Genomic DNA, 25,623 nt, shown 5'->3' with positions numbered 1-25,623 from the left:
GTCATGAAAAAGCCTCCAAATAGATGCACATTTTACAATGGTTCTGTAAGGTACGAGTAGCACGCCGTTGGAGGGTCATTTGGCTCTTGCTGCATCGAGGATGCATTGGAAGTCCAAAATGAAATCCATCAAGTTTGAATTCTCTTGCTTTTATCATTTCTTCTAGTTATCGGTGACGCCCTGTATCCTACTTTGTCTGGAGGGCATTGTCGGCTCAATGGAATATGTCATCGATCCTCAAACATATCGATTGTATAGGTAATATCCGTTTGTTGGATGGCCATGGATTTGATCTGTGTTGCAAACAGAGTTGGACTGAAGGAAAATGCCATCTGACGGATTCGTCCTCCGTATTCTTCTTAATTTCATTAATGGGCAGAATTGAAGGCGTGGAATGGTATCGAATTCGATGTCACCTGACGCGTTAATAACATCAAATCCGCCTTCGCTATTTTGCTCAAAATCTGGAAATGCAACTATCCCAACAGCAATATCCTGTGTTCCGGCCCATCGTCCTTTATGTACTACCGCACGGTAGTAGCACATGGAAGGTGATCACCAGTGTTTTTAGAAAGCTGCAAACTTTCAACGAAGAACTTCATCACCGTTGAGACTGATCAGAAGGTCGAAGTGGCAGTGGATAGGTCATACATTGAGAAAGGACGGCAACTTATTGAGGAGTATGCTATGCAATGCAACTTATTAGCTCACATAACCGACGAATGGGTCTCCTTGGAGCAACATGGTGCAAAACTGTCGGGAAAAGGTGTAAGTTCTCGGATGACGGAAGTATTTGGTCCGGAACCGGCGATAATGGCACGTATTTTTGGTTGATGATTTGTGCATCATGTACGAGTTTATGTCAACGGTACCTCTCGATGGTGATCACGACTGTCATGTCACTTCCACTTGACTTACGAATTATGAATTTCAGCATTAGGATAATAGTTCTGGCCCCTTCCCTATTCGGTAGCTCAAGCATCAATAGCTAGGTTGTTTCATCGGAAGCAGCAAAACGAAACGTTTGATGGTAGTTAATATAAAGATACAGCCTTAAATCTTCTGAATAACCGACATTTTCTTTTGATTTTCCAATATACGAAATCCGATTGACTATTTTAATCAATGAAATTAGGTCCGAAACCATTTTTTTATTATTATTATTTTCAAACAAGACCCGAGGACGGAATTTCCTTAAAGAATCAAGCAACAAGACTTATAACTACAAATCTAGAAAATCAAAACCGAAGGAAAAAATGAAACACGACCCCCTTTCCAACAGAAAAGAACTTTTTTTTAACTCTATTCTTCAATGCTCGTTTGCTATGAGGAGCATACGTAGATTCAGTGCAGTCGTGGTATATTTTCATTGTACTTCTTACGCTCCTGAAATGATCCCTTGCCAAACGAGACGTTTCGAAGCCCTTCCTCCTTTTTTCCTTATTCCATACCAAGACCCTTTTTCTTTTTCGAATTATGCTATATCCTTTTTACATACAATAAGCTGGTACACACTTAATACAATCGGCTGAAAATTGGAAATCGAGTTTTCGTATGAAGTTTACACGCGTTTCAATGACGACAAAATGAACAACGGCCAATTTTTTCTATGCATGTACACATTGCCTGCAGGGTTCAAATGCGTAGTATGTTACCAGAACCTACTCATAGAGGGGAAATGAAAAGAAAAATCCTTGCCATTTCAAAACTTGCTCAGGTACATAAAGATATGTATGTGAACTGAAAAAGGCAAATACAATACAATCTAAAACGCAGCAGGATTTCTTTTTAGAGAAAGAATTGAGGCGAAAATGCAATACTGCGGGCAGAATGCACTTTGTCATATCATGAAAGAAAAAAGATTTGTTTCCTTTCTTTTTAATGCAGAAGGAAAAAAAGGACAATTCATTTTCTTACAAAGAAAAGACATGCAAAGGTGAATATGTTTAATTAAATTTTCTAGTTAAGCCGATCAGTTGTTTCTGAACAATATGATTTATGGCATGCAGGAAATGCATGTGAGAGACTTTTCTGGTGTTAGTTTTGTTTTAACAATTATTTTGAGAGACATATGTAGATTTTTTACCTGTTTTGTATCAGAAGTTCCCGACACACACGCTTTTGTTGTCAAATCTTTGATGGCTGCCGGTTGAGCAACAGTATCAATCACCATACCCTTGCGCTTTGTAAAAGCCGCGAAGGTCACCAGCTTTAATCATAAAACTATAAATAATGGAACTGTTTTCTTATTGTTACTGATGGAACTCGCAATTTCGTCCATCATCAGGTATCTTTAGATGTTTTCTCATTATTCCTGTAAATACTTCCGAATTACAATTTTGATGGCTCTTTGAAGGCTATATGTATCGGGTAGAAGGAAATTGTAGGTTATCCTGGTCTTATCAGAGAATCTGTTGCACATTATGTCCACTATGCATGCATAGTATGTCCACTATACTTGCGGGACATCGTTGCGCATTCACCGAAATGTGTCTCAGCTCTCTCCATTTTTCCTGAGAAACCTACATTCACTTCTTCTCGACTGTTAAGTGCCAAGTATTTCTAAGGCGATCCTGCAGTCGGCCACTCTGGGACAGTCGACTGCATGACATAGGCATCAATAGAGCCTCAAAGTATGACTTGTTGACTATCATTTCCGCCTTTTAGTGCTGTATTGCAACACAGCTTTTCGATCAGGCCAGAGTGCAAGCATGATACAGCGGGGACAGGCTTGAATGAAGGCTTGGAGCCTGGGAGTAAATAGGCGATCAGTTTCTATGTAATGCTCCTATGTAACAGCAAAAAGAGAACCTTAGTATGGAATAACCGCAGGTTGATGTTGGTGTAAGGGTATCTACATTTCTGGATCTTATACGTGTCTGGTAACCACAAGCTCGGTGTGATCGTCACTGAAACAATGCTACCAAGATAAGCAAATTGATGGACACCCTCGATGGTCTATCTCTTAATATAAATAGGAAGGGTGCGATGACTAGTTGGATTGAAAATCCTGGTTTGGTTGGTATTTTTCTTAGCTCCGATTCTACTTGCCTCCTTCTCTAAATCCAGAGCCATTTGCTCAAGGTCCATGAGTCAGAGAGCAAGCAGATGTCATCAGCGAAGTCCATGTGTTTGAGAAAAGATGTGGTTGTGCATTGTAGTCAAGTGCAAGTTCCACGGACAAGGTAGAATAGAGAAGTCACAGACAACAAGAACGAATAGCCTCAGCGCCAGAATAATTCCTCTAAGATTGTCCATGCAGGAAGTAACTCTTTGCGCTATTATACATCACTATGATAGTACCTGCCCCTCCAGCACTGCATATTCCAGATGACGCTATAGAAACCTCCTTTTAGAAATCGCTTCAGATCAGGTGATGCGAACAGATTTGAACACCGCACACTGTTCCGAAATAATCGAAAGTGTTGATGACATGAGTTCAGGAGGATCCAGAGTGGATATCAGCTCGGTCTCTGTCGATCAAGCTGCCGAAGTATTCTTCGATCTTCGATTTTAACTGAAGAATGAAGAATTCTCCTAAACTTCACTCATTTACAGTTGTTCTGTGCCTCTGGGAGTCATCTCTTGAAGGTGCAGCATAAGCCGTTCGATTATCTCCTTAAGGCACAATAATTTTCCTATGAAAATGTTGCTAATGGACGAGAGAAACACTGCTCGCGAGAATGACCCAAAAGGAAGGAGAATTGATCAATTAGACAATCCCTACCTACATCCTTACACCCTACATTACTTGCTCTTGATTAATATTTTAATTTTTTTTTTATTCAGGCGACTCACACCGTCGGATAACGAACGGAATCCATAGTTGCTTCTGACTAGTTGATAGCTACGACTTAGTGACCTTCGTACCTTGTTCCTTGTGTTCCTCTATTTATTCCATAGTAGATAAAAGTTAGTTTGTTCATACCAGGTAGGAGGTCCCAAATTTATTAAACAAAATACAATTTAAGGAGTCCCATGTGGTTACAAATCCCGACATTAGGCATGCCCACCTGCAACCGCATACAAGTTTGATTTTTTCATTTGGACATTCTTACTGTCTACAATAAAACTAATGACAACAATGAAAACCTAATGAATATTTGATCATGTGAAAATTCGCTCTGCTTATAATGCAATTAATTTACTTTTTTATATTCTTTAAAAAACATTCCATGAAAACCACCGTCTTTTCGCGTAGCTACCGATTTCATTCCCATTCACCCATTCATAAAATTATAAATTATATCTTTGTGTAATGTTGTCAAAAAAGCAATTTATCACCCTGTGCAAAACTTGACCTATCCCACCGTACTGAATGGGAGCTTAAGAGTTGAGCTACAAGTATATGTCCGCACACAAATCATGTCAATTTATAGCCCCTGCAGATTGACAAATAGCTATTCGTGCTTCTAGATTCATATAAGTTTCACTAGTGTACTATCTGGCTTCTAGTTCTCAATTTTATATCAATCAAAAAGAATTAGAAGATGGGAAAAGACAAACATACTTACTTTAATATTTGAACTATTTTTGAGTTTGTATTTAGAATGTATCTCGCATTCATATGTGCCCCAGAGTAGCATACCAATTCGAAGCGACGCGGGTTTGGTTTTCACTCAGTTTTTTTAATACATTTTTACATGTGAGTTTCTAACAGAGTGGAGAAGGACGGGAGCATAAGATAAATCTAGCTATTGGGAAAAATTCATAAAACCATGGTGACGACATATAAATATTTGCTTGAGGTTTGAGGATAATATCATGGTGAAAAGTCATGAGTGGAGCTCAGTCGATTCGTCATCCTTTCTTGTAAACACATGACAGGAAGAAATCTGAATTCATATCAGAGAGCCAGAATGGAAAGAATAACTGGAGTATTTGTATTCGTGTATGTGTGTAGCTCATTTGTGGTTGGAAAAATTTGTTTTGGTTTGTAAAAATATCTTTCTTGGCTGTGTGTTAGATAAGGCATAGTCGGCGGTTAAATGAGGTATTTGAACAGTAGTGTTTTCAGAGCAATTATGAATGTGAGCCCCCAAATCGGAGGTATGCTTGCTGCGGGGAAGGTATTTCCAAATGTGGTTTTTTGACTTAGTTATTTGGGGGAAAACCAACATTAGGTACATCTACGAAATGATTTTACCTCTGAAAATGGACAGAGGATCTTAATCAAAATCCGAATTCTAATCAAAATCTGGCTTACCCCCAGTAGATTAGATTAATTTTGACTGGGGTAAAAATGTTTCTTGCTGATATAATTCGCATTCCATGAATTGTTTACATTTCATTATGTACATAGATCCTCTGTCGCCTGATTGCTATCGCGCTAAATGCATTACTACGAAATTGTAGCATCTTCTGAGTTATGCTCTTGGTACTAGACAACTTTTCACAATTAATTACTGAGGTGAAGATACATATATGACTTTTCTCAATGTTACTATATTTTATTGTAATTCTGTTTCATTATGCTAGAGCTATATTACGCTCCTCTAAAGCACCAAATATCGTAGCTCTGTTCTGCCTCTTGATACATTCTAAAAGTTCCCGCAATTGAAAATTATTTGAATGAAACCTCCCTGAAACTGTAATACCAACTAGTGAAAGTGTTCTTAATATCATTTTCCTGTTTGGAGACATAAAAACGAGACTACTTTCCTTCAACAACAAAAAACTAGAGAACAACACTCTCGTAAGTGATTTTTATTGACATTGAGATTTCTGTATCTGATATGAAATAGGTAGCTGACATCAACGAGGTGCAATCAACATACAAACACTAGTATAAATATTGATATTCAGAATGTTATTTTCTTTTGGTTTTTCTTCGTCACCCAAGAGGTGTAATCAACGCCACCCTGTGCAGTCACGCATTATGTGTGCATATGTATGATACAAAAGTACGAGAGAAAGGAGTCAAATTTGACGAGTTTTTGTGTGGCATGTGCATAGGTGCATTCGCATGATTCTAAAACAAACACACACATATGTGTGCACCGCATTTTTGATATAAATGGATTTTTTCTTCTTGTGATACGTTCTGAACTGCAAATCGCTTGGCTCACTACTTACAGCCTTCCATAGATCCGAAATTTGTTAATGGATTAGAGGCGCTTTCCATATGGTTATGTGATACGTAGAAATTTTGATATCAATACTATGATCAGATAGACAACTTTTGGGGAGACAGTAAAATGCATTCATTGAATTTGGTATCAACGATTTTCTGGTAGCATTGCTTTTAGCTGTTGATGTTGATTCTAGTTTTTTTATCGTATTCTTTCCGTTTATTACTGTTTTATTTTATTAGGTAAATATAATGATTGTATCACTGATAAGATAAAAAGTACTGATGTAATTTTGGATATCTGGTGAAAGTATTATTATCTGTTTTGTACAGTGGGTAATGCATCTTGTATAAGTTTCTTTAGATTGCTTCGTTTTATGTCAGGGAAAATTTTTAATCTGAACAGGCAATATAGGTTGGCTCCTGATTTTATTATGTAGACAAATAAACCATATGTCTGGCTGAAATGGACCTTTAAAATGTATATTGTACGGTAGCTTTCAATTATCAAAGATTTCTGCTTATATTTCTTGTTTTAGTATAAGTAAATGAGCAGAAGCGTTCTGTCTTCTTATCATACCTACCCTAATTTTAATATTTTTTAATCGGTTCCAAGGAAGTAGTAATACACTAAAAAATAAAATTTGTATGTTTGAGGATGGGAAACTAGTTTAATTAACGAAATTCCCAAATTCTTAGAAGGAGTGTATAACTTTCATAAGAAATAATCCCTTAACAATCAATAGTGTCTTCTTCTTCACTAGAGAGTGTAATTTTGATCGATATCTAAGGTTTTGCAGAGAGCTAGCTAGTATAGTCATAAACACTAGTAGATAAGTAATATTGTTTGGGTATAATAGTTGAACATGTGGTACAGAAAGTGGTGGTATTTTTCCCTCATCGCGGTAACCTGGAATCAATCACGATTCTGTCTAGGTGATAATGCAATTATGTGCATATATTGATTGGGCACGCGATCATCAATGATCTGACTGGTCCTTTGGATTCTGAAAGTGATCAAACCCGCTTTCACTGATATACAACTCTCGGTAGTTATCACCAGTTCAAAGTCATTTTGCGCATGGAAAACGAGTCCGTTCAGCGCATCAAATGGCATGAATTGGGACAATTCCCACTGACGTAAATACTTTTACGACAAAGGATTGAAAATGCGTCTCATTAAGTAAGGTATTGTGTTTCTCAACAAATCAGTGTAAATTGTGTGTAGACCATCCAACAGAACTTCTCTAGATCACAAGGCAAAAAGATGCAAATTTGGCTCCGAAGGAATGTCTGGGATTTGATATTAACAGAAGGCTAGTTAGTTGGTAGGGCAGACCTTGCGCTGGATTAAAAGCTGCAGTCTGTATTAGAGCCTATGGTTTACCCTATCCGTCACACAAATATTGAGTTTTCCTGAAGCGAAAATTGAATAAGTGACATCGGAGGCACCTCGGGAAATAGTTGTTTTGTGGTGTATATCTTGCAACAGAATCATCTGAAACAAAAAAAACCAAGATACATTTATTAAACGAGATATTTCTCAGGGCAATCCTGGTAGAATGTTTTGTCGATTTTTCAAATTTTCTTGACTCTTGGAAGCGAAAAACTGGAAAAAAGTCTGGTAATTTAAAAAAATATAAAATTAATAATAATTAAAAGGCAAGAAGGCTCCCAGAGATACCTGGTAAATTATGTGAAGAAGTACTATGCAAAATATCAATACGATACAGTAGATTTTGAGTAATGTCGTATATGTACTTCAAAAGTAACAACCCCCGTAGTTCTATTTCTTGGACAGCTAGATTTGTTACAATCGCGAGTTTGACAAAGTTTAAATTAACATTTTTTAGCAAATTATGTTTCCTGTAGTGAGTTTGTCGAAGCGGGACAAGCACAAAGATAAACACAAGCATTCATGACCCAGGGGGCTTCAACGGCCTCACCCATTACTTATTTTATACACGACATCAAATTAGCTGCTGTCTAATTCTTGGATTTCCTTTTTCCCCCAAAAGACATTCGCTTTAATCTAGACTACATATTTTCAATAGAGTTCGTTTGTAAGGTGAATTTATCCAAACATTGGTTAAATTAGATGGTTTCATAGGTTTTTAAAGCTTCCGCTTTATCTTACGTACAAATTGCTTCCATTTTGTCTATGAATTGAGGCGGTATTATCCAAAAAACTCCGAGGGATATGCGCATGCGGATATATTCGTTGACAAATCCAAAGTTTTTAGATGAGCCGAGCTAGAGTGTTCTTTTCAAAAAGGAACGTTAGACGCTTATCGTTGTCTGTAGGTCTATCGCTCCTAGTTTGTGGATACAATGTATCGCTGGAATATTCGCCTCGGTACTCGCTAGTTCCGAGGAACTGCTTGACCGTTCCATCACTGCTTTCATTTCTAGTCTCGCTTGGGTTTCAGTCGAAGTTCGTGTTTGTTTCTGAACGAAATACTGAAGGTGGATAACCCATAGTCTAAAATTCACTTTCCAGAGTTCCACGATTTTCTCACTGTGTTCCTAAGGGCCCATAGCGTTATACAACTCCTGTTGTTTCCGCAACCCAATCGACTCTTCTTGTGAATGCTTTCTCATCGGGTTGTAAAAAAGGTCATTTTGGTAGGGGTAGGGTTCTGGGCATTTAAATATTATTATTATTAATTTGGCTCGCGAAAATCGAGGTCTTCAGATTAATATGCTGTAGCCAATTCAAGCAATGATATCTTGAAGAAATGCTGGTTCGAGTCGTCCTTTTGTTACCCTCTGAACAGCATTTATTGGAAAATATAATAGAAATTTAGTCTTGTAATGGTTACTCCATCTTTTTTCTATTATAGTATTTGGATATACAGTATAATTATCTTAAAAATGCACCTTGGCATTTCCATAAAGACCTATTTTCTCTCTTCCTTAGAATTAAAAATTGCTACTAGGCTTAAGAGTTGTACCTGCCGTGAAAGCGTCATAATGGAACTTCTGTTTACTTATGCTTGCTTTTTGGATAAATTCAGGCATGAGTCCGTCTTAATATCGTGTATTTATACTGCATAGTTCTTGTATACCTCTATTGATATAACTGATATGAAACATAATTCCTAGCAACACTACGATAACTTCACTATCTGCTTAGAATCTGATCTTCTGCTTGTCTGATTGCACAGCAAGTTTCACTCCTCTCTTATTCTAATCCTTTCCTCTCTACTAATTATGTTTATCCTTAGAGCTGAGGATGGTACACGCTCTTTCTGAGTTAGACGTGGATTCACGGTGAACCAGTTTTCATGGACTAAAGGCAAAGCTACTGATTATGCCGTCTACATCCTTCCGGGTTATGGTATCAGAAAGTATCTAAAAGTACCCTTAAAATTTTTCGTTCAGAGAATCCTTCTTCTTCTTTCCATTCATCCAAAATAAGGAATTAAATTTGACTGGTTAATAATGGCTGATATTTCTATTCACTAGGGCACTGTGATGTGGGGGTGTCAGGGCTCATTCGACCTTACTGATTTGTAGAATCAATTTTCGAGTGGTTGTTAATGCATCAGGAGGGGCTTTTTTAGCCAGAAGGTAGATTTGTACGGGTACCTATTAGACAAAGGAAGCCTGAAATGATAAAAAATCACCCTAATTTCAGTTGACGTTAAACACGTCAAAAATGACTTATCAAATCACAATATGTCCAATCGAAATCGTTTCAAAATGAAATCTTAAAATATATCCACTAAAAACATCAAATTCCAAATTCCTCAAACCGCGAATACCTCTCATTAGTGCAGTATTTCACAGTTTGTTACCATTAAATGAACCAGCAAATTTTCTAATAATTTTCCCAGTGGCTAGGTGATGCTGCCCATCTATTCCGTCATTCAAATCGACACAACATCTCAACTTTTAAACAATAAACCCAACACCACAAGCACTGGGATTTCATCTCTTAAACTAAATTTGTTGGCCCCCAAAACCGCACATTATCCAACATGTGAAACTGTATGATATTTTTTCCTAAAATTCCCGCTGAATCTTTACTCTAAATTTTCATCAAGCGTGCAAGAAGTAAAGCACCACCTAATTACACGTCTTGGTCTAAATGGTTTCACACAAAGTCGCTCAATTGAAGGGAAAAAACAAGTGAAATTCGATTTAGAAGATAGACAGCGTCGTGGTCATCTCATCATCATCATCATTATTATTATTGGATGCTGGGAATTGTATGTACCGTACCACGTAGTGGTCTAGTCTAGGTCCAATATGCGAATTCTACTTACAACAAGTAGTGGAAGCAATACCAATTCCTGGTTTCAAAGCGGAGCTTGCGCATGAACAGCATGGTTTCTAGATTTTTAGTAATTTTTTTCTCAACAGTTTTAAATTTTTTGTTCTGTTCCCCCGTCTTTGGATGGAGTTTCCATTTTCTTGAAGCGGGCATCGTATGCATTAGCCAAAAGCACGCGTTTGGTATTGGCAGCATCAATCATCATGTCAAAACCACAACATAATGATAATGTGGAAGAAGAAGGCATGGATGGATGGGGCTCGACCATAACTTCAAAACGTTGTACCAACTATGTTTCATAAAGTTTCGATTTAGCAGGTCGTCGGCGGTGGCTGTAGCGGCCATTTTTTCGACTGTGGGTCTATCCGTAATTCACCAGATTAGTCTCAGTCAACACTGGTTGACGAAAATATTCCAGCGTATTGAACTGTTGTTTATAACGGATAAGCGAGATTCAATGATCAAGTTATCCTGGAAATGTCAAGTCGTATTGAATTTTTCGACGAAACGAATTCGCTAGAAGAATGCACCATAAATTCCGTCAAAATATGTTTTTTTAATGACACATTTGTAGGAGTCAATATAATCTCAGCATCTATTGTCGATGATCGGATTCATACATCCGTCTATTAGGTACGATAGAGCTGGCACTTTCCAACGACGGCTAGTTACACAGCCCCAGAAAGTGAAAAAGCACCATATGGATCAGGTCCGTACCTGATGCTATTCGTTTGAGGACCAACAATCTAAGATCAGAGAGAAAAAAATATTCTTTTAAATGGGAATGCGATTAGTTCGGTGCCCATCTAATGGCTTCACAGTGTTTACCGTAAACGACCAAATCAACGATGCGATAAACGAAATTGAGTCCCATTAATATCTTTCTTCGTTCGGATTTTATCTTCGTGTTTTCTGATTAGATTCAAGCTTTTCTGTGGCATTTATTTAGCGGATTCGAGACTATTTCACTGCAGTTGATGATTTCCCTGCATCTACTTTAAAACTGTCCTTGTGTTCACTGATACGTTACCTATCCGGACATTGCTTTCCCAACATATTCTTGAATCCTAGCTCCATAATGTACACATTTAATTTCAGATCAACGAAAATGCATTTTTTCTCACTATCTAATGAATCTACAACTGCTAGTCAGCTTACAGGTCCTGTTATTTTTATCAATTTTCCTACTGAATGAGTCAGTTTGGTGTCTCTTCGATTTTACTGCAAACGACGGCTCCTCCATTTCTCTGTGCGAATAGTGCATTTGGAAACGTGATGTGGGTGTTGGGTGCGTATGGAATTAAAGCCTTTTTTTTAAAAAAATGCAACCAAGTAGAGAATATATGAATGGATTTCGTTGATGAAGACAAAAAACCGAAGTTCAGCACGTTCAGGGCGGGATTTTTAATGTGTCTGCCTCGCATTTTGTTGAATAATTTATAGTCCGACAAGGGATGTCCTCAAAATTGCACTTTGTAAATGAACCAAAAGCTGTGGTGTAGAATCAGCTAGGATCCTTAGTTTATTACATGGAAGTTTGAAGCAAACGTTGTTTCATTATAGCTAACTGGAGGAACCTAAAATAAACACTTCTTAAATTTAGATCTTTTTGAGTATTTTTTGTAAGCTTTAATGAGGATGTAGTCATTATTTAATTTGCGTAGGAATTAATACCTTTCGATAACATTATAAGAAAACCAAAAGATCCAAAGTTGGCTTTGTTTTCAATATTCCTGGGAAGTAGTTTCAAATTTACCAGGAAAAATAATGAACATCCGAGGATCCAAGATTTCTGGCGAAAACTAGAAATACACTGCATTCTATTTTTAAATTTATCACCATGTATAAATATTTAAAACTCAATAAATCACAAGCATTCGACAAAGAAAAGGTGCAGCAGTTTTTCGGGGGTGGTTGCTACACTCCGAGCTCTATGAAGGGTCTTTCTTGACAATTTGATAGCTTTGAATCGCTCAGCAGGAGACAAAAAGCTTGACACAAAAAATTCATAAAAAATACAAAAGATTTTTATTCTTTATATCGTCATCTGTTATTCCCGAGACATGAAAACACTTGTATATCAATGACATGTGTATATGATATTCTGTGAATCTAGGCACGTCAAATTGCACTAAACAATAAAAGTATAAGGTGAAGAGAAGGACTGAATACCATCAGACTGGTGTAGGTGGACATGGTGTTCAAAACATGTTACAATGGTTAGTTATGATGATGTTATTTTCTATACCTTTGATGCATGCATTGCATTTTCTGTATATCTGAAGAGATCGGTCAGAATTACAACTCGTAAGTTTTCAGATTGAGATTGTTGATTTTGTTTTTCTTCGATAGAAGAATGTATTTTGTTAACAAATTGACGTGATTTGAATATATGTAGTTTGAGTGCTGAGGTGACACTACCGACTAGATTGTATCTGAACGTATGTGCATACAATCTAAGTTGTAAGGAGATGTTTTTTAAGCTAAGGGTACAAATAAAATTATTTTTTTTTCATTTGTTGATATTGCTCGACATGTATTCAAGAAAGTAATGTCGCTTTTAAATTCCATGTGAAATAATGGAAAGCGGAAATGTGAAGATATTAAAAGTATACTGAAAGTAGAAAAAAGTAAAAAACAAAAGAATCAAAGTTGAAGCAAACTGCAAATATTAGTTCCTACTAGATTGTCTTATATTTCAATGTATATTCGAAGTGTTTCGCTAGACAAGAGCAAATCAAACCAATTTGGAGCTTCAAAATTAAAATTAAACGCATGGACATATCCAAATTTTAAAATTATTGAAACGGTTCAGTTTCTTTCTTTCTAATTCGTATCCTAGTCAATTCCGACATTAATTTTTCGTAATGCTATAAAATCTTCTAGAGAATTAATAATAATAAGCCGTAGTGACGCGCTGAAAAATAATACGCAAAAATGTAGCATACAGAAAACAAGAATCTGAAAACAACTAAAAAAATCGCATATAGTCGAGACAAGTGAGAATTTTGACTTGATTTTTACAAATCACAGAATTTCTTGAATATCTTGAATTCTACCTAAAAAACCGAGATGGGAAAAAGATTTCTGAAACCAAGAATTTCTCGTGATAGGTATTATGGGGCTGTGTGGGAGACAGTTTGGATTTTGGTTCACTTAATACGTTTTGGTATTATAGAGATAGGAATTTGCTTTAAAATCAACAATTGTAAATTTATCTTGGTGAGTTATTTATTTTAAAATGCACTTGTATGAATATTTTGGGCGAAAAATGTAAAATTCTTGTCTACATTTTATTTTTGTCAATTTTTCCTTGAACAAATTTATTAATGTTTTGTCTATGTAATTTCATGCTGAACTTCGAAGAAATTCTGAATTTATTTCACGGAAAAAATAATTTTTGAGATTGCTGATTTTAAATGCTGCCTATATATTTAAAATAATTCTTATTTTGTTCGCATTGAAAGAATCTGAAGGAAGAAATGTATAGATATGTTTTCTGTTCACTCCTTTGTGGAGCATATGGAGTTTCTTCTGTGCTTCAGTTTCGGTCTTATTACATTCAATGATGTGTCACTGATAAATAAGAAACAGAAAGGAGAACACAAACATTCATAACGCAAGTACGATTCGAAGTCGAAACGCGGGATCGATAAGGGCACGTTTATTAAACTCAAAGTCCCTAGGCCTGCAACTATTTGCTACCAAGCCCTTGAAAATTAAAGCAAAATATTCAGGATGGGATTTCGCCCATACATGTGTAACAACGTGTTCGTTATGATATCAAATGCATGTATCCCCCTTCCCACTTGATCAAAAATTCTTGCAGAAGTTGAGTCATCTGCGATCTAGTATTGTAATTAAACTAACAAGACAATCCTTGTTGATTATTAGGACGAATTTACAGTTTCAAAACTGAATTTTTAAAGTGATTTTCGCCACAATATTAAGTCTTCCTACATCTGCTCGTGAAAACAAACATTCTGGGCTTCTGATTGTTATCAAATGAGTTATATCCTTTCTAATCGGTTGTGCGATAATTAACGTTCAGAGGAATGAATATGTTTCTTCCGTTACATCATTTTTTTTTTGACGATTTGGTGCAGGATTTTAGATCGTCCGTATTAAAGATCAAAATATTTCACAAACAATAATTTATTTTGAACCATGGATTGTGATATTACGCGTGTGAAACAATTACACATTTCCGTACACAATCGGACCATTGCACTGTCGATTATTGTTACTATTAATTTTTTTTCAATTAAAAATTAAATATTATAAACTTATTCAAAAAATCCAAATCAAATTGGGTGAAATTTTGGCAACCCTTGTTATTTTCATACCATTTACTCATTCCTTCTGGTACAACCAGTACAACCGTGAAAATAAATCGGAATCCGCAAAAGAACTTTTAGCATCTAGTGGGTGTTAATCCCTCGTATCTGAAAAGTTTCGTATCTCCAAATTTAATTCCTTCTTATAATTCTGAATATAAATGTTAATTCCAATAAAAAGTTAAAAGTGATCCCAACCTTTTCATGCCTTTGAATCTTTCAAAAATTCGTATAATGATGTGTTAATAAAAAAATATTAGAATATACCTGAAGTTAATGTCTGGCTTTCCGTTTTTAATAGTACGGTTTTCAATTAGTAGTTTCTTGGGAAGGATTAATGAAATATTCACATGCAAACTCATAATGTGAGATGTTTTGGAGAAAAATAGATACATGTTTGTTACAATAGCTATAATTCATTGTATATATTGCATGGTTGTTGTAATTTAAATCACTTGAGCAGAATTGAGAAGGTGATGAGTAATGGTGTAGTAATAAAGCCAGAAAAAGTGTGTTTGCAATCGAAATTCATTTGAAGATCGTTGGCTCAAATCACTTAGGGAATGAAATTAGCTAATAAGAAAGCAGTATGAGAATAACCAAGTTGTGATTTTTTTATTATTAGGTGCAAAACTTCGGATCATAATGATGATATAAATACAAAGATAGTTGAAATTAGCATTTTAGTCTTGGATGCTCATCTTCAGGTTCAACGGTCTTTCATATTTTTCGAGTCTTAATTATTGTGAAAGAAATATCATCTTGAGTACATCATTTATTATTGTTTTGGGTATACTTCCTTTTTTCAGTCTCAAATTTTTTATGTTGATAATATTTTGATATAATATTTCCTGAAAACTGCATTTATATTATTGTTCTTTTAATAGGCTTTTATCAACGACACAACTAACGATATAATTGTTTTTTTTTTACAGATACGATCACAAAAACCCTATTATACGGCGGATCCCGAAGTAGATTCACTTGTAAGTATTTCTTTTCTTGTAACGATTGTTAAATTATTTGATTTTTTTTAATACTAAATCCACGGCTGCGCGTATACGCCATGAGCTACAGTAAGCATTGCACTTTCGTCATTTTAAAATATATATGACACATTTATAAAATTATTTGCGGGTCTCTATTAAATAATTATATATATTATAACAAAAAAATATACGTAATTCCTTCATTGGGGAGCTAAAAATTTGATAGGTAAATCCTGATCCTACTTTAAATTAACCCTTGTTATATATTTAGGAAATATGATTTGATGTCTGTATAATCCAAGTTATATGTGCAAACATAAGTTTGTAAATTGTCAGGCAGCACAGAAACCATAGTGATTCGTCCTCATTCCTTGGTGAAGTATAGGGCATCCACACAGTCAGAATGTGCTTCAGGTTCACTATGATCTCACTTAACAGTATGCAAGTGATAAGCTGACCGCAACGAAACAAATACAAGACGAACACAGACACCCATGACGACTGGGATTCGAACCCCGAGCAGCGAGATTGGAGACTGACACTCTACCCCGTCAACCATCGCGCCGTCAAAGAAACCATAATAATAATAATAATACGTTGGCGCAACAATCCATATTGGATCAGAACCTTAAAGTGTACTGTAGTGTACCGTTACGGTCTTGAATGAAGTGCTCTAACACACTTCAAAGAAACCATGCATCTGATAAATAGACTGTTTATAGATAAAAGTTAGTATTTTTTTAGTTGAATTGAATTTCAATAACATTCATAAGGAGAGAGCGTGTATTGGTAATCATCAATTCTATTACTTTTTAATAGCAGAACGGACGGCTGATTACCATAATGAATGTTGGTTCAACTTAATCACCCCATTGGTGGAAAAGCAAAACTTAATGGTAGCAATTTATTTCAATCTGTTTATATTGGCGTTTCTGCTGTGAGTCTTCGTATTTCCTTCTCAGTAAATATTTTTTTCTAATTTGATATTCATCCTGTTTGAATAAAATATTGTATTTCCGATAAAAATAATTTAATCAACGTTAAAGATGATTTATCATAAATTGCACATTTCTAGGATTTGTTCTGGCAGTATTATGTAACCCTTTTAACCTGTCTTTAAAATCCATGCGGAGTCACTAAAAATGCCAAACTTTGCAAGGAAAAATAAATTTTCCAACAAAATTTCTCAGGCTAAATTAAAAAAGAATATTTTTCTGCAGTGCATTGCTACCTGTTCGTCAAAATGCGGTTCAACTCTTACCCCTATTCCCCTCTCCCTCCCCAAGCATGCACTCCTCTTCAACTTTGCTTTGCCACGTGATCTGCTCTTCTTGACTCTGGGATTTCATTGCATGGTATAAATAGCAATGGAGCTGCCTTCCTTTCAAATGGGTGACATATCCATTGCCATTTCCGCTTTCTGATCACCTTATTTACCGGCACCGTTCGAGATTGTGTCTGGAGTACCCGGATAACACGACGGAGAAAGGTGTAGACAGCGGTTTTGAGCTTTCGAGTAGCAGTGGCGGCCAATTTCTAGCATTGTTAATACCTTGAGTTATATCGACTTCAAAGGTATCATGACCAGCAACAGCAGATTGGCGCTTTCAATGTTCTATCCAGTAAAGCGGATAGGAAGAGTGTGATGTCCTGTCAGACAAAAAACCGCCGTTTTATTGTTAGTCCGTTTACCTGTTGCTCCAAACGTAGACCCATTTGGCCAAAGTCTATTATTGGTGATAGAGCATACAAATGTCATCAGTGTAATCCAAGTGTTTGAAGAAAGATGGCAGTCGAACTTCGTTTTGAACTTAAAATTCCTCCGTGATTCCTACCTGATACAGCACTTAATATTTTACCTCATTATATGTGGTTTTTTATAATAGTCTTTAGTTCGTTTCTGGTTGGTACTATGGAAAATTGTCCCGAATTTGATAAAGAGCAGGTGAAATGGATTAGAAGGTATTGATGTGATCAAGCAGGAGGTTCCATAGCGGAAATTCTCATCTCTTTTGGTCAGCTTTGGAGATGTTCCCTGATGTATTCCAGAAAAATTTTAGTTAGCATGTTTTTTGAGGCGGGAAGTAATCAAAATCCCTCCAATTATCACATTAAATACGGAAATCCTTTTCAGAATTTTGATGATTATTCCCAGGAAAAACTTGCATTCCGCTACGCTGAGATGATTAGGTGTTACATGGCCATTCAGACTCTTCCCTCCTTTTTCAAAACAGGTTGGGAAGATCTGTAGCGAATAATATATGTAACTTACTTGAAAAACCGACACAACAGTAGGAAAAGATTCAATTAAACAGCTTTTGATTTGGCCCAGTTTTCGAAACCGATTTGAAGTTTTCCATAGAATGGCTACAGAAAGTTTTTATGTCGATATGGAATGAAAATATGGGCAAAGGTTCTAATGAATTTTGTGCAAATATGATCAAGTAAATTTCTTCCATGTAACATCTAGGTATCGTTACATCCGAGTTAAACTTATTTGATAACATGCACTCATCTTCCAAATACGTTCGTTAATAATAATAATAATCGTTGGCGCAACAATCCATGTTGGATCAGGGCCTTGAAGTGTGTTAGAGCACTTCATTCAAGACCGTACGTACGTTCGTTGGTATTATTTTTTTGTTGTGCCGAATCAAATGTTCTTCCTGGTTTATTTTTGAACATTAAACTAATCTGGATTTATATTATATACCCCGTGACGAATTTTTGCGGTATCGGCGCCGATTAAATCCGTTTTCTCTAATTCTCATGTCAACTACATTTGCAGAATGAAGATGTGAAATTTTTGACGATTTTCATCAACATCACGAAATCCCATCACATTCGAACGTGCCAAGTTTCAATTCATCTAATTTTTTCCGCATCATTACATTCAGATCTTTTTGCGCGGCGAGTTCAAATAGTTAGCCCAAATTTAATGCGATCAGCAAAGTATTTTGATACAAAAATGAGAACAAATGGTGGGAGACACAAAACAATTTTATTTGATGGCATAGTGATTTGACTTGAAATCTTCTTGACGAAGAAAGTAGAATGATGTGTGAATTCTGGCGTCTAAATAGAAAAGATATAAGAAGTAGAACTGATTGCCAAATTTCATTTGAATGGTTCGCTTGAAATATTTTCATTTTGACCCAGGTTTCTTGACCTGGCTTAAAATTTATTCGGTATAGGCGACGTTACTGGTTGCCAAATAGAATATCGATAGTAGGGCATAGTGTTGGGTGGTGATGAGAGATTAGGTATCAGTTGGCTTCATCAAACTTTAATTTTTGCAGAGGAAAACCTAGAGGAAATATGTTCCTAAAATTTCGAAGATGACCAGACTTTTGAGATAAAACTTCTTATTGCATGTCTTGATTAGTTTTGCTCATCCTTGAGACTAGATTAAACGCGGTTTGAACTCTGTTTCAGGTGAAGTTTTCAAACAAACAGCAAACCATCTATTTTTTGTATGACTTCTCCTAATAAAAGTAAATTGTGCTCATCGAACCGTAGCGTGACCATTAAAACTGGGAATACATTTGCCGAGACTAACTGTTGCCCCAAAATCTCATCATGGCACAGTGACTCCTATCAATCATTTTCAACTATCTTGTTCACAATAAAATCTTTGTATGTAACTGTTTCAAAAAGTTATTGTTAATCCAAATCACAACAGTGATGGCCGCAAAGATACAGAACAATGTCAACGATTGACTTATGACAGCCCGTTTAACACTATGAATAATTCACCAAAAAATTATAAATGCGGTTTTAAATTATTATCATCAACGGCAACCAAGCGACACAGTAGTGTATTCACAGTATAGTTTAGTCTGGGACCGAGGAAAATTTGCACTCTGTGTGAACGTACACATTATACTCGTAGATCCATTTTTTATTTTGCTCCCCCTTTCCTCTCCGAAAAATCAAATGAAACATTTCACAATCATTACAACATTTTTAAATCGCTCATTTACGAACATGCATTTTAATATCAAACGACAGAGAATAAAAAATGTTAAAATGAGGAAATAAAAATCGAAAACATTCATAACAACCCATAAAAGTTAAAATCGTGGTAGTGCAAAAGAATATATCAGAGCGCACCACAAAAAAGTATATACGACAAAATGCTAAACAACACCACCAGCATTTAAATGTCTCATGAGTTCACACATTATGATTTATGGTCATTATTCCAGATCCACAAAATGAACAACTCTACGGTACTACTACTAAAGTGAACCAAACCATCAGCAACAAGCGTATAACAACGCCGACAATAGTTTGTTTGGTAGCCCCATCCAGCAGACCATCTAGTCAGCCCAGCTAGCCATTGTAGTAGACGCCAACGTACAAAGATACATATGTATATTCAGATCAGAATAAGAAATGTTCAGAAGAAAAACTGCTGGATTGTACTATAAAAATGTTTCCACCAAAGTTTTGCTTAATGAGATGAAAAATACACTGAATGCAATGCGATTTCCATATGTTTGATACATCATTTTTATATAGTCATCATTATCATAAAGATTTTATTATGGTAATATTTCAACAGGAAAGTAATTTTAAGGAATTTTTCTCGTTTGAATGATGTGAACATTTATTGAATTTCGGTCGCTTTATTTGATAGCTCAGATAGCAATAAAACCTAGTTTAGATATGAAATACGTGGTGGTTTTTACCCCGGGTCGAAAGTATCTAACTATCTATCTTCTACGAAGTAAGGTGCTGTTTTGGGTCTGTTTCAGATTAACTGATGCGAGGCTTATCAGCCCAGAAGCTCTAAAATTTCGAAGCAGATCAAACTAACAACTAGGGGCTATATTGAGGTGTCTTTCTTGACTGTTGTTAATTAAGCGAGAATGGAGTAGGTCCCATATCGAAACATTGTAAATTAAACGCCCAAGGAAAATTGATAATGTAGTATTTTTCTCGGGTAATTTAAATTTGAATTTTAAGCCTCAATGACTGAGAGAGAAGAATATTTTTATTTTAATTTTTAATACTTCCAAATGATACCCGCTCGTTTAATCTTCTCATCACACTCTGTCGTCACAATGTTGGTAAGCTAGTTTTCGCTACTATTCATGCATTATTAAGCCTTAAGTTTCAATTCTTGTCTCCCAAGGAAAAGGAATATTCTTTCATTCTTACTTCATTGCACTTGTTGTTCGCTTCACATCTTTCATTCATGTTAAGCATTTTTTCCTGAATCTTGTTGTTTCCTCAAAATCCACGTGGAGGGTCCCACTCATTTGTAAAATATGCGAAGCATGCATCATAGATTTTCCCCCATTATACTACCGAGGTTAATATGTGTGACAATTTTAAGTGTGTAATGCGCTCCGTTCACGTCCACTTTGGTGGCACAAGACATCATAAAATGCTTCCATAGTATAAAGATTGTGTTGTATTACGATGCATTTATTATTGTTGCAAGTTTTATGGTTTGCAACACGTTACGCTTCTTTGCAATATTACGGAAACATTAGAGGATTCTAGCTAACATATATGAGTTAGTATTGTAGCAAAATATTAGCAGCCAGCTAAGCTAGCTATCAAGCAAAAGCAAAGTGTATTACTTTTTCGCACTAATGAACAAGGCATAGTGCGTAAAAGGGCAAATAAAATGTGAATAATGTATTGGCGAAGCAATCAAACGGAATGCTATGTACATGTATTGGATTTCAGTAATAATTATTACTGTTTTTACGGAGACATGACAATTAGAAGTGACTGCAAACGAACATTTTTGTGTTTTTAATCTCTTTTTAGGGAAATGTTTATTTAAATTTAGTAGCCTCATCTATAAATTGCAGGTCATAACGTCTTGTTCCTGGGCAAATTTGACATATGTGAGTAGTGTTAATGCGATTCAAGCACACTCCTTTGAGATTATACGGTCCATGACTGCATTCCAGGCTTTATATATCGCTCAAAAGTTTTTTTTTTAATTTCATAGGAACATGAAGGAGAGTATGTTTTCAGCTACTTTAGATATATTAGATCGGATATCTAAGAAAGTATGGGAGGGATCCTCGAAAAGAACAAACAAATATGTGCCTTCTTAAATGAATGCAGTGTAATCAGCGGTCCAAATCTTGTGGTGTGGTTCATGCAGATTTCCTCGGTTGGTTAAAGCAGATTGAAATTTGACTTGATGGTTTCCTATGTTCGCAAAAGGATATTTAAGCCATCATGTATTCATTACACTTCGTCAGGGCTCTACCCGCATCTTTGACCAGCAAATTTTGCTTCCTCCTTCGTAGCGGTACAGTCGATTTCGGATCTTGACTTCCTTTATCAGTTACCTCCCACACACTCGGACCAGTGACCACGTTCCTCAATTTGTTACCCTTAATAGTATTCCACCGTGGACGCCGACTTTCTATCTTCTTTTCCAGTTTTCCGACTGGTCTCCCTTCATCAGTTTTCCCTTTGAATATTCTCTTGGATATTATTGCGTCATCCATACGCTGCAGATAACCAGCCCAGTGAAGTCCTTGCAGTCATATCATAGCATAGCATAGGTCAACCGTATATTTTGGTTTATTTCAGAGGTTTTTATAATTACTTCTTTTGGTCAATTCTCTGTTTCACTAAAACGCATTTGCTGAGGAAATTGGTGTGGTTCGGCATCAGAAGTAGGTGCGAATTTAGAATTCTTTTAATGCTTAGTCAAAAATTTCACTTCCACCTAGCTTAAGTCTGAGCATAAGGCGGTTTGCACTTGGATATAATTCGTATCCACATCGTGTTTGCGATTATATATTATTACAAAGGAGCGATTATCACCCGTAGCCACTTTTGGGCAGTCTGCTCCCAGGCCAGAGATAAGGTAGCTTCTGATAAGAGGACCATCATGATGGGTTGGCTCTGTGCTGAACGAAACCGTCAGTCGTCCTTTTTGAAAATAGTTATTTTCAGTTTCTAAGTCAACCATGATTGATCTGTCAGGGACGTCTGGCTTATTACATTAGAATGGGTACGTCTTTCAATGCTTAAATGGCTTGGGATGGTGCGGCGTAATACATTTTTCTAAATATGAGTAAGAAAATGCAAAATTAACTTACTTTTTCGTTGACATGGTTGCTACTGCATATGATGAGTTGAGCGTTGGCGTTGCAGGCGAGTATGAATAGTTTACCCCTATTATGTCTACTCCTTTTGGAAGAAAAATATCTTCCTTTGACAAATCTTGTGCTAGTGTTAGCTGGCTCTGAATTTTGTGATTTGTGATAGAAACTATCACCAAATGTCGATCGTAAGATGCGTTTGTAATCGCACGGAGGCCTTTGTTCTCTTTGTTAAGTATTTCTCAGCATTTGTTGGTGAAGTTGGTGTTGGATAGAAGAAATTGCTGTTGGAAGACCAATTGTGTTTTCTTGCATTGTCGGTTTGCCAGTTCATCGATCTGTGTGTGTCTAGGACCCTTCAAGGCCTAGATTCAAACAAAATTGTTGCACCATCGATTAATCTTATATTATTGGTGGAGTTGAAAGCATCCATGACCTATGAGCTTTGTGATGTGGTGAGTTCTTTTGTCAGGTATCCCATGAGTAGCGAGAAAAAATTCCCCAAATAACAGAGCCTTGTCGTACCACCGGAAGGGTAACTTGAAACTGAAGAAGCCAAGCTCCCTTTTTTAATGAAATTTTATTTTATATTGACCTGGGATTCGTTAGGTATTTTAGCCTGTTTCGTTATGTAGAAATTTCCATTTCTCACAACTTTAAGTTAAGGTTGCATTAGGTGACTGATTCCGGGTTGGAGGCAATAGAAATGCATGGTCGAGAAATGGAGAATTTCTCGATGTTCAGAGTTATGGGTATCACTTCGGCTTACTGAGTTAGCTTTCTTTGTCTATGGACGGAATAATGTAAGTTAATATGATATAACTTCTATAATAAGTTTCGATTTTCTATTCTTTTTTTTTTGTATGGGTCCGAAAAAATATTCAAAAGTTATGAACGTTCCTAGCATCTGTAAAGACCGCACGGTTTCTAGAAGTCTATTACCCTCCGTCTAAGTATAAAATGCCTTGGATGGACAAAATATTAAACGCGTACAAAATATGTGGAGAACATACAAGACTGGCTCCATGGTCTGAACCATATCTATTCAGTTTGAATCTTGGGTCGAAGTTTACAAATTATCATCAACATTTAAGAAAAACTCATTAGTCGATATCGAATTCGAGTCTGAACCTATTTCTCATCATGCTCCCAAGAAGAAACAAGAAATACTGATCACATAATTTATATAAAAAAAAAATAGAAAAACCGAAACGAAAAGAAAGAAAAAAATGTTAAAACTCTTCCATCCAGAAAAAGGGTCAACGGGAACATAAGCAAGCACAGGAAAAAAATTAATTTTCCTTTCGTTTTCTCTTGCCTCTTTGGTCTAAAGAGGACCATCATCATCACCATGGTTTAATATCAACCTCATTAAAAATGTTAAAGGAGCATCAGCCGCTGATACAGCATTGGACAGTACAAACCGTATCTAATTCGAAGTCATTTCAACTTCGATGGAAGATATCTGGTTGCTGGTATTGTTGATGATGATAATGATGAGATTGGAGTTTCGTAAATTTTTTTTTCTCATTTTGGTTCGATCGTCCTCCTATAGATCCATTCTAATCGGATATTTTTAGGGAAATAATATGAAAGGAGCAAAAGAATGACAAAAACATGAGAAATTTGTTGGTTTGGATATGGTCGATGTTTGTTTGGGTCTAATTAAATGGGGAATTATGATCTGGGATCTAAGATATATTATTGATGATGATAGGTAAAGTTTGGAGCCGACAGCCTTTGCATAGAAAACATATCACCCCTTTTAATAATATCTATCTTTCTATTACTCCTCGTACATCCTAAACGACTGAAATGTCATGAGCGCGTTTCGGAAGAGTTCAAGGGAAAGTTCATACTAACTCGATTGACATATGTACAAAAATTGTGATATTGGTATCATCTAAACTAGTCAAGAGCATTTATAACTCTAACCCCAGTTCGTGAAGTTCATTCCCACCACCGTTAAAGTATAATCAATTTTAAAAGGAACTCGGATAAATTCCGCACAACCAATGTCTGTCATGTTGATGTTCAAAATATATTTAACATAAATTTTGATGCACCTGGCTGCAGGCGGTTTGTACTAAAAGTTCTACAGCTGTTATTGTATATTAACAAAACTAAGATCAGCGATCCTCAACTGAATCTTTTAATTCAGAATTATTAGACAGTTTGCTCCCTGGCCGCGAAAAAAGACCCCAAAAATTATACATATGACATCAAAATCTGAAAATATTATTCCGGAATAATCTATAGGAACGTCTGTATTTTAATAAATCCATCCCATTTCGAAATTCTGAATTAAAAAATATCAAATCGAGTTTCCATTTCAAATATTTTTATTTTGCCGCTGCTTTTTACTCTTTTTCATTCTGTTTTTACTTTAACTGATCACTAGCATCATAATTTTTTTCTATTTTGTTCTGCTTCGTATCTCTTCTCGCTTAACTTAAATCACTGAATCGAATCAACCTCAGAATTGAGTCAAACGTGGTGAACCTACTGAAAGTCAAATGCAAGGACGACGCGGCAAGACATAAAGGATTTGAAAATTCAATTTCTTTACAATGTTTTTTTTCTGTTTTTGTTCTTCATTTATCGTAGTTGGCTGGTTGTTTAGTTGTTTTTTGAACTGTATCTATCTGTTTCGTTTCGGCTTTTGACGATTTTCGTTTTAAGAGAGGAGTCGCTTGATCATAATCCGATTCAACTCGTGTGCGCAAAAATATCAACTGAAAAAGAATGTGGCGGACCGGGGTTTTTTTCACTTTAGATGTATAATCTACTTAGGGTGTACCGGCAGCAGCCAGCCAACATTTTGTACGCTTGAAAAGAATAACAACACAATATTCTTTTC

At 36.0% G+C, this 25,623-nt stretch overlaps 1 protein-coding gene across 4 annotated transcripts in view; it reads left to right on the top strand.

The window, feature by feature from the left end:
- Positions 1-25,623, top strand: part of LOC119651502 (homeobox protein homothorax) — a 440,180-nt gene that overhangs the window by 74,009 nt on the left and 340,548 nt on the right. For all 4 annotated transcript variants that reach the window (XM_038055121.1, XM_038055120.1, XM_038055123.1 and 1 more), the window contains exon 4: positions 15,622-15,672. In XM_038055121.1, coding sequence (XP_037911049.1) covers positions 15,622-15,672 — 51 coding nt within the window. The remainder of the gene's footprint in view (positions 1-15,621; positions 15,673-25,623) is intronic.

The sequence above is a fragment of the Hermetia illucens genome, chromosome 3 (genome assembly GCF_905115235.1).
Source record: "Hermetia illucens chromosome 3, iHerIll2.2.curated.20191125, whole genome shotgun sequence".
NCBI lineage: Eukaryota > Metazoa > Arthropoda > Insecta > Diptera > Stratiomyidae > Hermetia > Hermetia illucens.
This window is presented reverse-complemented; position numbering and strand designations above follow the sequence as displayed.